General features: G+C 42.2%; 1 protein-coding gene across 7 annotated transcripts in view; it reads left to right on the top strand.

Annotated features, from left to right (window-relative positions):
* NFIA (nuclear factor I A) overlaps positions 1 to 16639 on the top strand; it is a 373386-nt gene that overhangs the window by 249718 nt on the left and 107029 nt on the right. For all 7 annotated transcript variants that reach the window (XM_049618572.1, XM_049618571.1, XM_049618569.1 and 4 more), the window contains exon 5: positions 15410 to 15527. In XM_049618572.1, coding sequence (XP_049474529.1) covers positions 15410 to 15527 — 118 coding nt within the window. The remainder of the gene's footprint in view (positions 1 to 15409; positions 15528 to 16639) is intronic.

Genomic DNA, 16639 nt, shown 5'->3' with positions numbered 1-16639 from the left:
GCGCTGCTCAAGACCGTCCCCGGCATCTTGTCCCCCTTCCATTTTCTGTATGCCCCTTTAAGGTCTTCTATCCCAAGGCCTATCAGTTCCAAGCTAGATTAGCCCTCTATTCAGTCTACATAGCATGGTTGCCAAGTGAATTCTAAACCTGCCTTCAAGACTGCCAGAGGGTATGGGCAGACCACAGATTGAATTTGCAGAGGGACCTGGTTTTGTTTCCTGTCCCCATTTAGGGGGTTATGTTGCTGATGCCCGGCATCATGAGCGTCCTTCGGCTCTTGAATGCTTTTCGATTCTGCACACTGCTGTGTAATCGCTGTAGGACTCACTCACACATGGCCTCGTGCTGACTAAAACTGTTTGGCAAGAGTGGGACTGGGCTGTGTCAGCTAACTCATGGCTTCGAGCCAAACTGCTGTCCAGAGCCCCCCTCCCTCTTGCAGATCTGTAATCCAGGTTTGTCAGGGTATATGTCACAAGATTGCCTTGGCTGCTGGGGTTACGGACTCACCCCCAGCTCAGGTTGCCTCACCCACACACTTTTCTGAAAGACTTAACACTCGAGCCACATGATGAGTCAAAACCCTTCACCATTCCTTACAGCACTGCCCCCTTCCCTGAGCTGGAAGAGCTAAGGGTCCATGTTAGAGGTGCAGTGGGCACTTTTTACAAATGAGCAGGGCTGGGGTGCATTCCACAGCCTTGAAATAGAAATAAGCTAACTGGCACAGAAGTTGATTAAATGCATCATGTTAGCCCTGTTAGGAACATGATGCAACACTAACATGAAAAATTATGGTAGCTAATATTTACCAAGCATACGCTATGTACCAGGCATTGTGCTAGGCACTTTGTAAACATCATCTCGTTCAGTCCTCCCATGGTTGCTATTATTGTCCTTTTTATAGTTGAAGAAGATGATGATGCTCAAAGAGGTTAAGAAACTTGCTCTTTTGACTTTGCTGTGCTCAGCTAACTGACTGCAGACATTTTTGTCATGACCTCTCCTGTAACTGCATTAGAGAGCTACGGAATCTTTGGATTCTGTGTTTTTATTAAAAAACCATTTCTTGTTAGAGTTGATAAACTTTTAGCTTGTTAATCTGTGCATTAAAAAAAGGTTGAAGCTACTTTCGTGTAAACTCAAACACTTAACTAAACTTTTTTCCCCCGGATTGGTTTTCAGTTCTGATATATTTTTTTTTTAATGAATAGGCTTTATTTTTACAGCAATTTTAGGTTCACAGCTTTAGGTTAGTGAAAAGTACAGAATTTTAATATTTACACCTCCCCAAATAGTTTCCTGTATATATTAACATGTGTTGTTCATGTGGTACATTTGTTACAAGGGAGGAACTGATATTGACCCGTTAGTGTTAACAGAAGTCCATAGTTGACATAAGGGTTCAGTTCTTTGTGTTCTAGATTCCGCGTGTTGACAAATGTATCTATTATTGCAGTGTCATACAGAACAGTCTCACTTCCCGAAAAATCACCTGCCCTCCAGCCGGTCATCTCCCCAAGTCTCCAAAATTACTACTCATTCTGTGAATAGTTCAGCCTTTAACTGGATGTTTTTAATGGCCTCAGAGTCTTAGAATTTCTTCCACTCTGCTGCACGTTTCTTCTTAACCCCCTCTTACTGATCTCAGCCCCACCCAGTTTCCCCCATCACACTTATGACCACATATGTGGCCTGGAAATGTCAAACTGGTGGTGGCCTCAGTTCGAAAAATTTCCCTCCTCCTGAATCTTTAGTATTCAATGTTAAAATCTGCTGATGTAAATATTTACTTTCCTCAGGTTTCCAGTTAGTTTCTGTTTCTCGTTTTCCTCCTTTTAAATTTAACAGAGGAGGGAGGTGCTATTTCAGCATTTCCTCCTGAGGATTCACTGAAATAACCGCGTGCTAAGTTTGTTGTTTATAATCGTGTTACTACAGGGTGGCAATGGCAGAGAAACTCAAGAGAAAAGCTGCTGGTTTAGCTTCACACATTCAGAGGTGAGGGTCAGGCAGCGAGGTTGCTTGACATTAGATTATAGTGATCAGATGCATGGAGCTGTTAGAATCAGGGGCTCCCGCTGTGGTCTCTCACTAATTCCCCTCTCACCCTCGCCTCCTGCCTACCCACCTACCCTTTCCGTTTTTGCATTATGTCGAATCCACGAAAGGCAAGAAAGGAGAGTTCTGTTTCTCTTAGCAGCAAAGGAAGTACCACAGCATAAAAGTAGATGTATATATGTGGTCCTCCTTGTGACAGGGCCATCTGAAAGTCATTCGAGTAATTTATTACTTTGTTCCAGGAGAGGGTCGGGAAGGGGGAATACAGATCGCGAGACACTGTGCCAGAGGCAGAGAGAGGTCTTCTCTGCTCCGAGGGAGGGGGGTTTCCAAGTGCTAACAACGCAGTTCAGAATCACTAAAGTTGTTTCAGCAGAACACTGAGGAAAAGGACAGGAACCATCTGTTGAAATGGTTCTTGCGTGATGCTGCATTTTCAAACAAAGCCCTCGAAAAGCGTTTTTCAGATGGGTCTCTTTCCCATGAAGCTGCCACCAAGAGAGCGCACTCGGCTAGCTGCTAAATGACCCCACTTTGATGGCCGACTCGGTCAGCACCCGCTCTTGTTTATTTTGCACGGGTGTTCTCCTCCAAGGGTGTGCTTTGAGACCGTCAAATACCCTTCCTGGTGTGAACCCAGAAAATCCTCCCGAAAAATCCACCGCTTCTGCCCATTTCCTTCTAAAGTGCTGACTCTTCTACTTTGAAGTTGGTGGGGGTGGCTCTGAATCCGTAACTACTTCGTGGGGAAAGAGGAAAACCACAAATACACACAGGCCATTGTGACTCTGGCCTGGCGGGGTCTCATTTTCCAGCCGTGGTTTGTACACCCGAGCAGGCTGCAAGGGTTAAGTAAACTTCGTGGCTAGGAATGACTTCACGGCCCTGGAATTTGGAAGAGCCCGGGTTCCCAGTACACTGTGGCCAGCCTTAGCATCGCCTTTGGGTGTAAAAACCACTCTCAGTTACCCAGACCGAATTTTTGGTTCCTATCACGCTGCTGCATAATCTACGAAATCCGGCAGCTGAATTGTCCTGGCTCTACCACAAAGCCCGGCTGCTGGGTGGCTACAGGACTCCCAACTTGTTTGTCAATGGAGAGGGGGAGTGAACGGAGCCAGGCATATGCCTCAGCCTGGCATGAGGTAGCACCCTAGTGGCTGTTTGCTGCCTTCTGCATGTGCACTCTTTCTGTATTCTCACACGAGAATCATCACTCGGATCCGAGGTGCAGTTCCCTTTTCAACTTCCTTTTGAAGTCTCTAGGTCCTTTGTGTGTCTCTGAGAACCCATATCCATAGGCACGGATTTTCTGGCGAGCAATGCAGTAAGAACAACTGGCGGTATGCTAACCTGACACGATGGAACTCGTACGGCAGAATTAACTCAGCTCCAAGGTGCCGTATGAAAATGCAGCTCTTTGATATGAACAAGCCCAAACTTGGAAATTACAAAATGTTCTTGCAAAGAAGGACTCGTGAGGAAATCGGTATAGGATGAGGGATTCCAGACGTCCAGGCCTTGGGGGGTGCCATTTAAGCAGTTGCAAGATTTTAGATCCTTGGTAGAGGAGAAGAGAGTTGAAACTTTCTTTTCTGAACAAGTGGCCTATTGGCTATGATCATTGCATGGGCATTAATTTTAAAATTCATATTCTTAAGCAAGCCCTTCTTTCCAAAGAAGCCATTTGGGTGTAAGCATTAAAGGAAGAAACAAAAAGATTATAATAAAAAATAGACTTCAGCCCTAGCATGAACAGTGGCTGTGACCTTGCCTTTTGTTTGCCATTACACAATTCAATGGCAGTCCACTCAAACTATGCTCTCGATCAATATCCTATTAAAGCGGCACAAAAAGTCTCCATAAACTTAGTGGTTAGCTATGTTTATAAATGGAACTCGGCATAATTAGATGGTCAATAGCAGGCTCTACTAGTAATTTTAAAATGAACATCACACATTTTCTATCTGTAGAAGTCAATGGCACCTCTTCCACATTGAAGGTATGGTGTGCCGCAGACGAAAGGATGGGCGACCCTTGAAAAAATCATAATGCCTGTCGCTAAAATGCAGTTTTTAAGGAAAGTCTGTTAAGTTGTGGAATAGAAAATACTGACTGGCCCTGTATATGTTTTCATTTTGCTTCCCTAAGCCACCTTATTCTGAATATATTATGACATTGCAAATGTTTTCTAGTTTTAATCAGCCCCTCACGGAGATACAAAATAATAAATATTACCATACTGTTAGGAAGGAAAATATCAGTCTGGCTGGCTTCATTTAGCAGGTTTCCTCTACTCTAATTCAATACATTTTCAAAATAAATACTGAAATCGAATTAGTTCAGTTTTGTTGTATAATTTTTTTCTCTTAATTTTCTTGACATATTTGGGGTGACTATTTGGACAGCAAAGCCAGCGGCCAATGGACTAAACTGGCAGTAATAGGAATTTTCATCAAACTCTTTCTTTCGAATCCCAGCTCACAGTAGGGGGGGCCACATGTGATTTTTCCCATTCTGTTCTCATCGAGCAGAGAAAGAGCCACACAAAGTGAGAGGTGTCCCCCTTACCACAAATTGAAATGTACAAGATACCTTGTGTTCGATGTGGCCCTGTCAGTGGCATTATGCCCACCATTTCACTGATTTTGAAACTGGTTAGGGGGCGCCTGTGTGGCTCAGTCGGTTAAGTGTCTGACTCGATTTCGGCTCAGGTCGTGATCTCACGGTTTGTGAGTTGGAGCCCTGCATTGGGCTCTGCGTTGGCAGTACAGAGCCTGCTTGGGATTCTCTCTCTCACTCTCTCTGCCCCTCCCCTGCTCTCTCTTTCTCTCTCAAAATAGATAAATAAACATAAAAAAAAAACTATGGTTACAAGAGGCTTATGACATCAGCACATCCATTAGACAATGCTATGCTTGAAAGTCCAGTTTTTTCTGTGACACTCCTATCCCTACAACCTTCCTGGTTAAAGCTGTTAGAGAGTTCTCATGGCAGGATCTTAGGGACCCTATGTTTTTGGTTCTTAGCTGAAGCTCTTGCTAAAGTGACCAGACTGTGAGCATTCTCATTTTAAACATTTGACTCAGAGAGAAGCAAAATACATTAACACTTTTTTTTTAACATTTAAAAAAAATTTTTTTATTGTTTATTTATTTTTGAGAGAGAGAGAGAGACAGAGACAGAGAGACAGAGTGTGAGTTGGGGAGGGGCAGAGAGAGAAGGAGGAACAGAATCTGAAGCAGGCTCCAGGCTCTGTGCTGACAGCAGCGAGCCCAGTGCGGGTCCTGAACTTACAAACTGGGAAATCATGACCTGAGCTGAAGTCAGGAGCTTAACCAACTGAGCCACCCAGGTGCCCCAAAACATGTAACACCTTGACATATGTATGAATTTGTTATAGTGATCTCTGATCATATGTTCGTCTATTTCTGATCTTTTCTAGCTAATTCATGGGTTATGCTCTCTAGATGTAATACATTATATAAAATCCATATTTAAGATGGCAGCGTGGTATCATGGCCCAGGATATAGAAGTGAGGATCTGACCCTGCCATTTACCACTATATGACTTTGGGCATTACTGATCCCCCTCTCTCAGCTATGTTCTCCTCCTAGTCAGCAATCATTTATTCAGTCAGCAAATCCATTCTATACCAGCTGTGTTCTAGGCCTGCATCTGAATGCAGTAACACCTCTCAGGAGTGTTTTCAGGATTAAGTGAGAGAATGTCAGGTGTCTAGCATATCCTAGATGCTCAACAGTGGTGACTACAATGGTTATTATTGAACGAAGCCTCTGTCCCTGGTCTTTTACTGTGTGTGTTCAGAGCTGATCCTTTAGGGGATCACACTATCAGCAAATTTATTAAAAACGTGTGTGTGTGTGTGTGTGTGTGTGTGTGTGTGTGTGTGTCTGTATGTGCTCTGTGTGCATGTATAAATTACAAAGGACTGATTTTAGATTCAAGTTCTAAAAGTCCATTTATTAGAAGGACCATTCCCGTGACCCTTTCCAAATTACTAATTCTGATGGAATAAGAGCATGCCGATACGAGATCTAATTCATCTGCTTTAGGAAGCCAGAAAATTCTTATTCCTCAACTTTTCAGCCCAACCTATACTTCTGCGTTATTCTGGAAATTTCTCTTCCAGGGTATCCTAATGGGTAGCAAGATGTTTTAAAATTCTCAATCTAACACTGACACGTTAACAACTTTTTAAGTCACTAGCCACACCTTGGTTATTTGTAATCAGTTTTTTTTTTAAATAGTACTCAATTCTATAGTATTTGAATTTTGCTTTCTTATATATTACGGACATAAAAATTCCCTGTGAGGAACAGGGGCATCCTGAGGTCATTACCACAATGTGATTTTTTTCATGAACTTTTCCATATGAACTCATAAGCCTCAATTTTTTTTAAGAGCAGATATTCCTATCCAATAGGTAACATTGGAAAACTAAAAGGTATTTTTGAGATTTTCAAAAGCCTGACAGAAATTCTACATTACCAGCACAATAAGACCACAAATATTATTGAGATTTTGGCTGGCATATATTTCCCTAGCTAACACCTGCTGATTAGAAAGACTCTTGTTGGTGACACCATCGGCACGTCCAGGATGAGATCACTACAGCCCACGCTCAGCAGAGCCACGTGTTAAGTCTGACAGGGGAACTGAGTTAATGCAGTCTGTGATTGATAGGAGTACCTATTAACACCCAGGATCTTCCAGTGGATGGAGGAGGGGGACAAAATAGTTCTTAGTGAAAATATTGAGAATTATTAGTATAGACAGCTGGATTTGTAGGTTGTTGGGATGAGACCGTTGATACAGTTTGGTTTCCTAACAGCTAATGGTCAGACAGTCCCCGTGCACTCTTGGTAAAGGGGCTTATGTTTAGAAGCCCTTCCCTGGTTATAGATCACGGTGGTGGAAAGGCGTCTTAGGCCATCACATCCGTCCCCTGTCAGGGAAGACTTAATCCCATGGCTGAGGCTGTATCAGATACTAAACGGGTACCACATTTGACCTCAACCAAAAGCTAAGATGAGATGATACTCTAAAATGCAGAAAATCGATTTCAGTCCCAAAGGCAGAAGCCACTAATGCAGGAGCTCAGTCAGCATTGCCAACCCCACTGTGGATTGCTCTGCCCGACCAGTGTCAGGCCCTCCATCCCGGGAAGCCCTGGCCAATACTCCCAGCTGGAAAGCCCTGGAAATGCAAAGAAGGAAGATGATGAGATAGAAGTTTCCCACTTAATTGATACGTGATCTTTTTTTCTATATAAATCTTGTTGAATCTATCTCTCTAGTTACTGATGATGAAGGAAAGACAGAGTAGAAATGTTAAGTTTCACTTCTGTTTCTTTGGGCTGATATCTGGAGATATTTAAGGCTCACTGACCTAGCTGTGTGATCTTGAACACGTTACTTAACCTTACAGCTAATTTTCTCATTTGTAAATGAGAATAAACAAATACATGTTCTGTGGGGACACTGCAAGGCTGAAGTGAGATAATAATTCAGGTAAAAACACATAGCACATCAGCCTGGCACATGATAAACGATCAATAAATATTAGTTCTTAGCTGTTTTTTATTAATAAGCTCATATCATTTTCATTCAATTCAGCAAACATTTGTTGCATGTGTGATATATGAAGCATCTCATGCTGTGTGCTGAGGAGAATACAGAAATGAGTAGAAATAGTTCCCTCATTTATAAAGTAGATAACCTAAGTTTCTTGAAATCCAAGACTAAGCTTCCTTCGTGGCAATAAAGTGACTGAATACACTAACTCACAAACTGAATTCACAATCATCAAAGATAAACCATCTGCAAGATTCAGAGCAGGGAGGAAGAGGGTATCAGAGAATTGTTCTTGTTTTAATGGGAAGGAAACATTTTTTCTGAAATAAAAATTTCTCTGTTCACCTCTTCCTCCCCCTTCTGGCACCACAAACCCACATATTTCTTAACTTGTGTCCACAAATGTGGATGTGTGAAAACGGTGCTCTGTCTGCATCCGCAGATGCCGTTGACGGGGTTAAAACATTCTGCTCGCTTTTGGCACCTAATACTACGTTTCATAAAAAGCCTTGCTTAAATCTCATAATAGCAGGGAAGCTCATTTCCACATAGAGGGAAATCCTTGTTTTGGTCCAGTGCCTTTCTTTTATGTTCCATTTTGGAAAACTATACTCCTAGCCTGCCTTGGTCAGACCTTTTAGAAAGGCAGTGTAGGAAAAGGAGATCAGCACGCGGTTTACAGACCAGAAATCTGCTTGGCAGAGGAGTTGCTGAAGACTGTGGCGTAGAAGCTGCAGAGAACGTACCTTTATGATTGATTTCCATTCAAGTCAGACTGACTGCAGTGTGGTCATTTTTCTAACCCATAACTGCTCACACTGCGGCGGTCTGCTATCTGCAGGGTGTCTGAATTATAGCCGTGTATGTCCGTGTTACCTCTTACACAAATTACTTACACTGGTTTCTTTTTCCATGCAAATTCATCAGTTTTACAGCCCCTCATAGCCACAGTCAGGAAACTCTGGCCAACAGCACAAATTGATAAAATGAGTTAATTTTACTATACTTATGTGTTTTTTTTTTTTCTTTCTAAAAGCCTTCTCTCATAGGCAGTGTTCAGGAAGCATATTACAGTAAAAGGAAGATAACAAAGGAGTTGAATTTTCTTGCCATAAATTACTTTCCAAGTTAATTCCCTTTAACGATGATTCCAGATTTGCTTGAGTGTGCATAGCATTGTGTATTTTACAACTGTGCCTTTGATAGAAAGAAGACCAAGCATTTTCCCATGTTCACTCCTTTTGTGCCAGTGACATGGACTGTCTTATGAGATCTTTGCCACTAGAATGCAAAACAACACTAAATTGTGCTGGGCCTCTAGAACTGTGTGCTTGTTGTTGGAATGGTTTTTACCCCCAAGCCTTAATAGACAAGTTCCCAAAGTCCCAGTGAGTACATAAGATTACACAATCTGGAGAGAAATACACCTCTCTTATTTTTTTCCTACTTATTTAATACATTGAAAATGGAGTACTATATCCTGGTAGTCTTTTTTGAGGGTTACCTATCAGCCATGCGTCCATATTCCTTAGTTGCCATGGAGTTTCGAGGAAGGGGCAGCTATGATCGTCCATCTCTAAAATGTAAACCCCACAAGGGCAGGGGGCCTTATATATCTTGTCCAATGATGGATCTCAAGCATCTGGAACAGCGCCTGACACATGAAAAGTGCTCCATGAAATTTGTCGAATCCCATAAGAGGCAGCATCTCAGAGACTATGGGCCATTAGCAATAGGCTGGCCACACTAGTCACTCAGTTAATGCTCCCCATGGATTCCTGCTGAACAAGTTGTAAACTCAGTGTACGGTCATCCCCCAGGCAGAGTAGCTTGAAATTTTGGATAGAATTTCTTTTTTCCATCACCCTCTCTTTTCCAACAACGCAAGCCCGAGCAGATTGTCTCTGGTGGATGGCAGAAGTTCAATAACCACAACCTTATCCAACTACTAATGTGTACAGAAGAGCAGGTCATTAAGAGGGTTGGCTACTAAAGTAACCCCTTTCTTCCAATAGCCCACATTACTATAATGATTCCTTAATAGCAAACCATTTATTAAAAAATGACACAAAGACTGCATTCTACTCGTGACAGGAAAGAAGGGGGTGGGGGGGGAAGGGACAAAGGGCTTAGAAATGACATCCGATGAGACGATTCCCAAAAGTTAATCTTTTGAGAAAAACTCCTCTATGAAACAAAATCCACAAAAACTTCGGGTGTGAGTCATTGCAGCGCTACTTAAGAAAGTCGAGGAACCAGTCCTCACGCTCCTGTGTAGATTTATGGATTTCTGAGTTTCGTTTTGCATTGTGTAAAGTTGGGGGGCGCAGAGGGCAAATGGAGAGGGTGACTGCTGATTCCCCTTAATTCAGGACATATTTATTGCTCATCATCTGTTGTGTTGTATTGATTGTCGTACAAGACTCTGCAGAGCTGTTTACGAACACGGAAAAGGCTATTGGAGCTGTAGGATTAAAGGTCCTCTGGTAGGACCCTCTGACTTCACGACCAGGGAACGTTACTTCACCTCTTTGTGCTTCAGTTCTTTCCCAGGAGCGCTGTGAGTTTAAATGAGATGATGTGCTTAAAGGGCCCAGACCGGCATCTGGCCCGTAAACGATGCTTAATAAACATTAGGCTTTGTTATTGTGCTGGTTATGGCCATGGCAGTGCTGGTGAGTTTGCATTTCTAACATAATTATTATGAGAGTTGTGAGGTCCAAAAGTTTAAATGACTTCAGCTACACGGGTGGTTGTTGGCAAGGCTGAAACTCTAGACAGTCTCACCCAGGCCGAGACCAGCACTTTTTCTATGGCCTAGGATGTCTGGTCCTCAAAATGCACTCAATCTGGCTGGGGAAAAAATGTCATGTATGAGATCATTTAAGAATGATAGAGCCTAGGGGCGCCTGGGTGGCGCAGTCGGTTAAGCGTCCGACTTCAGCCAGGTCACGATCTCGCGGTCCGTGAGTTCGAGCCCCGCGTCAGGCTCTGGGCTGATGGCTTGGAGCCTGGAGCCTGTTTCCGATCCTGTGTCTCCCTCTCTCTCTGCCCCTCCCCCGTTCATGCTCTGTCTCTCTCTGTCCCAAAAATAAATAAAAAACGTTGAAAAAAAAATTAAAAAAAAAAAAAAAAAGAATGATAGAGCCTAGGGTCGAGTACAAGTGGAACAAAATCAGGTTTCACACTATATGGAACAGACAGAAAGTGTTGTGGTTGGTCCAGTCCTTCCTTATCATCCCCACCCTTGATTGGCAGTGGCTACATAATCTCTGTGACATATCAGCAGGCTGTTAGTCTTTGGCTTCAGAAGCCCAGCATGACATCCTAGGCAGACATTGTTCAAGTCATTTAACCCTTGACAACTTTTAGTTCCCCAATTTGCAAAAAGGACTTATTCCTATTATTAGCTAAGAAGTGCATTGTGTTACATACATCTTATTGATATTTTATATTTGTTAGAATGGTATGATCCATATGCTTGTGTATGCCCTTTCACAGTGCACATCTGGACACTGATCTTTTGTACCTGTTTACCAAGGTGACAAACATCCATTGTGAAAATTCTGTTTTCTTTCTTGGCAACATGGTTTAGGCCTCCATTCCCTCTTGCCACAACTCCTGCATCAACTTTCCAACGGGTTTCCCCCCTTAGTCCCCTTTTGTGCATTCTGTATAATGTTTCTCAATTCAACAATGATCATTTCCCTACTCAGAAACAGTCATGGATCCCACAGGTCACTAACTGTACTTCCTGCCTCCAAACTTACGCACATACTCTGTCATTTGCCTAGAAACTCTCTCCTCTGCCTCTTCAAATCCTGCCATCCTTGAAGCCTAAGTGTAAGTGTCTAACCCTTCTTGAAATTGAATCTTTTTTTGATCCCGCGAGCCAATATGATCCATCATGCCTTTGAATTTTCCTAACACATCCTTTGCATTTCTCCTATGAGATTTATCACATTCAGCCTTGAATTTGTTCAAGTATTGTTTCGTCATTCCGCTCTGTTGTAAACCTTGTGAGACAGAGACACTGTATACCTTTTTATCATCTCAAGTTTAAGGCAAATATTGTAAATGAGTGGCAGGGTAGTATGACAGGAAAAGCAATGGGTGTCGCAGTGAGACATTCTAGAATTTTAATCTTGGACCTCCCTCTTTCTTGCCTCTCTGTGATCCATGACAAACAAGTTAACCTCATTTCAGGGCTTAGTTTTTCTCTCGTAGAAAAGGTACTGTCCTCTAAAAAAGGTTGATTTGTGGATTGAGTGAGGTATAAGAAAAATGGTCCCCAGGTACTCAGGAAAGCCGGCTGAAAGCCCACCTCTCCTAGTTACCTCTCTAAGGCTCTTCCTATTCTCCAGTTGAGAGGCACTGAGAATACCCAACTCACTGCAGGGACACTTAATGGTAACCCCTCCCCACAGGTCTGAGGCTTTCTCTTTAACTGTCACCGTACCACTGAATCTGATCGCATTCCAATCGGCTGACCTTCATGTGAGACATATGTACCCAGACACTCCCGGGGGATGTTTCCTCACCTGACTGTTCTGAAGAACGCAGAGTTTGGGTTGGTGCTTTATTAGGACGATGTAACCCAGGTTGTGAAACCCATTCTCATTTCAGAAATCTAATGATGTCATAAAACTTTTCAGGCGCTCATAGCCAGTTTTCCAGGCCCTGAAGTTACACACCATAACTGCAGTAGACACTTCGAGAAGCGTCATAACGCTGCCAGTCCACCTGATGCCGTTTGCTAGATCACACACACTGTGCTAAGTGCTTTAACAGGAAGTCAATATATGGGCAAGTGAAGGAACATTTCTGTGGGTTCGTTATTTTTTTTTTTTTTAAGTCTCTCTGAGAGGTGTGCGCACTATATTTACACTGTATCTTCCATTCTTCGCCTATTCTGGCTCCCTTGACATTTTGAAAAGATAATCTAGGCAGAGGACCTTTTTCCAGAGTAGAATGTGGTAAATAAAATGTTAAGTGTAAGCGCCGCTGGGCAGAGGGCCCCAGACTTCTCTCAGTCCAGCCAGGTCTCTCACTCACATCTTGCTTTATCTTTCCTTCCGAGCCTGGGAGTGAGGCTTGCGCACTGTGGCCGGTGCTCAGGCATGATGCACCTGCTGCATTCGGCGGATGCCTGAGCCCCATCCCAAGGCTTTGAAAGAAAAATCTAAATCCATACCCTCGACACTGATCAGCTGCATCTCTCTTCTTTAGTTAATGAGATGTGTGGATCTTTAAGCTCCACGGAGGCACAAACATTAATAAGTACCTGTTATATGTCAGGCTGCTAAGAGAGGTGAGCGGTGATGTATTTGAGTAGTCTCCTCCCCACCCCCAGAGCCTATTTCATACATAAAATATTATGGAATAAAAGGGGAAACTATGCAGATAAATTTAGTATAAAGGCAAATTGGGGAATGGCTAGCAAAATTATTCATTGGAACTCTGTTTACACTTATTGTCAAGTCTAACCATTCGTCTTTGAACTAAAGGCCTTTCCTCCATTACAGCCTGTCATTAAGAGATATGTTTGAATTTCAGAAAAGTATATGTGAATTTTAGAGCTTTCTATTTCTTAGCAGTGACTGTTTTAATATAGTTGTGATTAAGGTCTAGCCATTGCTATTAACCCAACAACTCAGTGTTTATTCTTAGATATTATTGTATCCCTTCCCCCCTTTCCTTGATTACATAGTTCTCTTATGGTACTACATTTCACCCAGTTGCCCAAGTAGTAATCCTGGGAACCGTCCCATACTCCCCCTTTTCCGTTATTACTACACTGAAGAAGTTAGCACATTTTCCTGATTCTAATTCCTAAATAACTTACACTAGGCTCCTCCTTCTCATCCCTTGAGTTTAGACCCATCCCCACCTTGTCGTTTTTAAATGACTCCGCTGGCCTCTATGGTTTTACTGATTATATTCTTCAACTGCCGCCCTGTCCCCCATGCCTACCCTCACCACAGGATGATGTTTCTAGGTTATAAAGGCAAGTCTGATGATGCATTCTCACATTCTGCTTGTTCTCCTTTAACTGGCAACCAGTTCCAGTTGACCAATGCTTACTGACTGCCTCGTGGTGTCAGGGATTATATTAGATGCTGGCAATATAGCCCCAATGGCCCCCAATTAGTAGAGTGTGATAAAGCGCTTTGATAGCTTATAAACTAGGGAACGTGCTGGACTCACATCCACTGTCCTTAAAGAACCCTACCAGGGCCTTCAGAAACTGACCTTAACCTTCCCCTCTTTTTCCCATGGATTATGAACTTTATCACACCAAGTTATCAGAAAACCAGTATTCATTTTATGTTCTCTTACCTTTATAAATGCTGCTCCCCCTACCTAACATGCCTCTATCCCTCTCAGTTGGGTGAGCCCCACTTATCCTTTTAACATCTTCCCAGGCATCATGTTTTCTGAGGCCTTTTTTGCCCCTGGAACTTCTTATTCCCCAGCTGGGTTGGATACCCACTTCTGTGTGGCCATATAAATTTAGGAATAACTCGAGCAAAAGACTTATCACACTGTATTGAAATTAACCTGCCAGCCTTCCCTCTAGAGTTGTTTCAGGGTGGGGATATGTCTTTCATCTAAGCGCCTTCCTTACCCTGCACCATTCTTGGCAATGAAAGTCCTTGGTTCATGATATTTCTAATTATCCCTTCTTCTTATGGATATTAGCCTCTGTTTAATTTATTTATATATCCACTTACCTGGGCTTAACTCTCAAACCAATGTCTTAATACAGTAATACATGAATCTGTGTCTCCCACTTTTGCATAATCTTTCAAAAGAAGAGAATATTTGTACTAATATAGTTGTACCACTAGCTGTGCACAGAGTTGTTTTAGAAGATTGATAGATGTTATTTATTCATTCAAAAATATTTATTTAAGCTGCTATTGTAAACAAGGTGGTCTGGAGGCTCCAGACCATAAAAAATACAGAGAATCACATCTCACCTAAGGATCAGCTCTGAAAATCACATATAGTCAAAATTATCCTTACCAATCCCTTAAATCAGACCTCAGCAACTTCTACATAAATATTTTCTGGTTTGTGAGCCATATGGTGTCTGTTGTGGCTGCTTGTCTCTGCTATCACAGTGCAGAAGCAGAGACAATATGTAAATAAATGGGTGTGACCATCTTCCAGTAAAACTTTGTTAAGAACTGCAGCCCAGGAACCATGGTTAGAGGACACTGCCTCCAGGGAGAAAGTGGGACAACTAAAGTAATGGCATATGTAGGTGCCATGGCAATTCAGAGTAAGGAGAAATCACACATTTTTCATCACAGGAAATTGACAATGGGAAACCCAGAAAGTTGAGTTTGTGGTTCTGGACTAATTCCAAAATGCTGATGAGTGAAAGCTATCAAGATCAGCCAAAATTAGGAAAGTCCAGAGAATGTTCTTGCTGGTCATCCAAGAAAAGTTTCAAAGCAAAACATGGAGGCGTTTTTGTTAAAAGCATCCAGGAATGTTGCAGTCTTGGTGACAGTTTGCCATTATTACAAAAAGAGAAAAGATAAAAGGTAAAATATAAAACAGAGTCCTTCTGTTATAGGTGATTTTTGTTGTCAACAATAATTGGAGGTCAGAGTTCATTACTGATGATTTTGGATAAGCTTATCAAAGAAATTTAGAAATAAAATGTGTTAAATGCAACAATGATATGTGTCCTCATTGATCATTTATTCACAGAACATAACTTTTTTTTTTTCCTAGCACCAATAGCTGCAGGAACTGGCCCAAATTTTTCTCTCTCAGATTTGGAAAGTTCTTCATACTACAGCATGAGTCCAGGAGCGATGAGGAGGTCTTTACCCAGCACGTCCTCTACCAGGTAATTTGATTGGTGGCTCTCCCTAGTTACACACCTTGATTTTGAGCCTAGAGGCACTTGCAATGTGTGTTTGCTGGTAGAAGATATTAGAGAAGTGTGTTCAGCCCCATCAGACTTTCAGTCTCATTGGGAAGAGAGAGCAAATGCACATACAGCAGAAACAAACAAACAAACAAACATCTATACACACACACACACACACACACACACACACAGTGTGGCATAGGCTAAAAATAGTTAAAGCTTTATTCAAAAAGACAGACTTGAGTTCAGTGATAAATGTTGGTTAGGGTTGGCAAGATGGGAAGGAAAAGGAATGGGGTCTGGGTGGGGTAAAGACATGAGCAAAGCATAGAGAAAGATGCATGATGAACACAGCATGTTCTCAGGAGATTAAGGACAGCTCTTGACCAGGGGAAAGGGCACCTGTTTTGGCTTGTTTGGCAAAATGTTGACACTGGCGACACCAGTTCCAGTCCCCATGCCCACAGCAGATATTACATCTCAGTCCCTTCGCTTTTCCCCCAAAGGCCTCAAAATCCAGGCTACTGGCGTTGCCTGTGACATTGATATCTAGGTGTGAGGTTGTAAAAATGAATGCAGTCCTATGGCACAGGGAGGGGTGGGGGTGCTGGATTATAAATTCTGTTGCACTAGGGGACCTTTAAAAAAGTAAAACTGGAAGAGCACAACCAGATAATGATTCCAGGGTTCTTGATCCCCTCGAGGTCACAAAGCCCAAATCAAAACGAAGCATTTTGCAAGACCCTGTTGTCTCTGGATAACCGGTACCAGAAGGAAAGGGATTAGGCATTAAACCCACAGTATTCTTTTACAAATTGGCTTTAGCACTGGACTGTGACAACAAAGAAAAGAATGGTGTAGAATGATCTTTAATGTTTGTGTACTTTGCAGAAAAAAAAAAATGTTTCACAAAGGTATATTCTTCTTTAAAGCAAGCCCCAGAATTTTATAATTTAAAACAATGGCCAAATTATAGAAATTTTCCTTGGTAGAGATTCCTTCTTACCTTGACTTTATATATTTTAACCAGCATTACTTTAAGAAAGAAAGAAAGAAAGAAAGAAAGAAAGAAAGAAAGAAAGAAAGAA

This window comes from Panthera uncia (assembly GCF_023721935.1).
Source record: "Panthera uncia isolate 11264 chromosome C1 unlocalized genomic scaffold, Puncia_PCG_1.0 HiC_scaffold_4, whole genome shotgun sequence".
NCBI classification, from domain to species: domain Eukaryota; kingdom Metazoa; phylum Chordata; class Mammalia; order Carnivora; family Felidae; genus Panthera; species Panthera uncia.
This window is presented reverse-complemented; position numbering and strand designations above follow the sequence as displayed.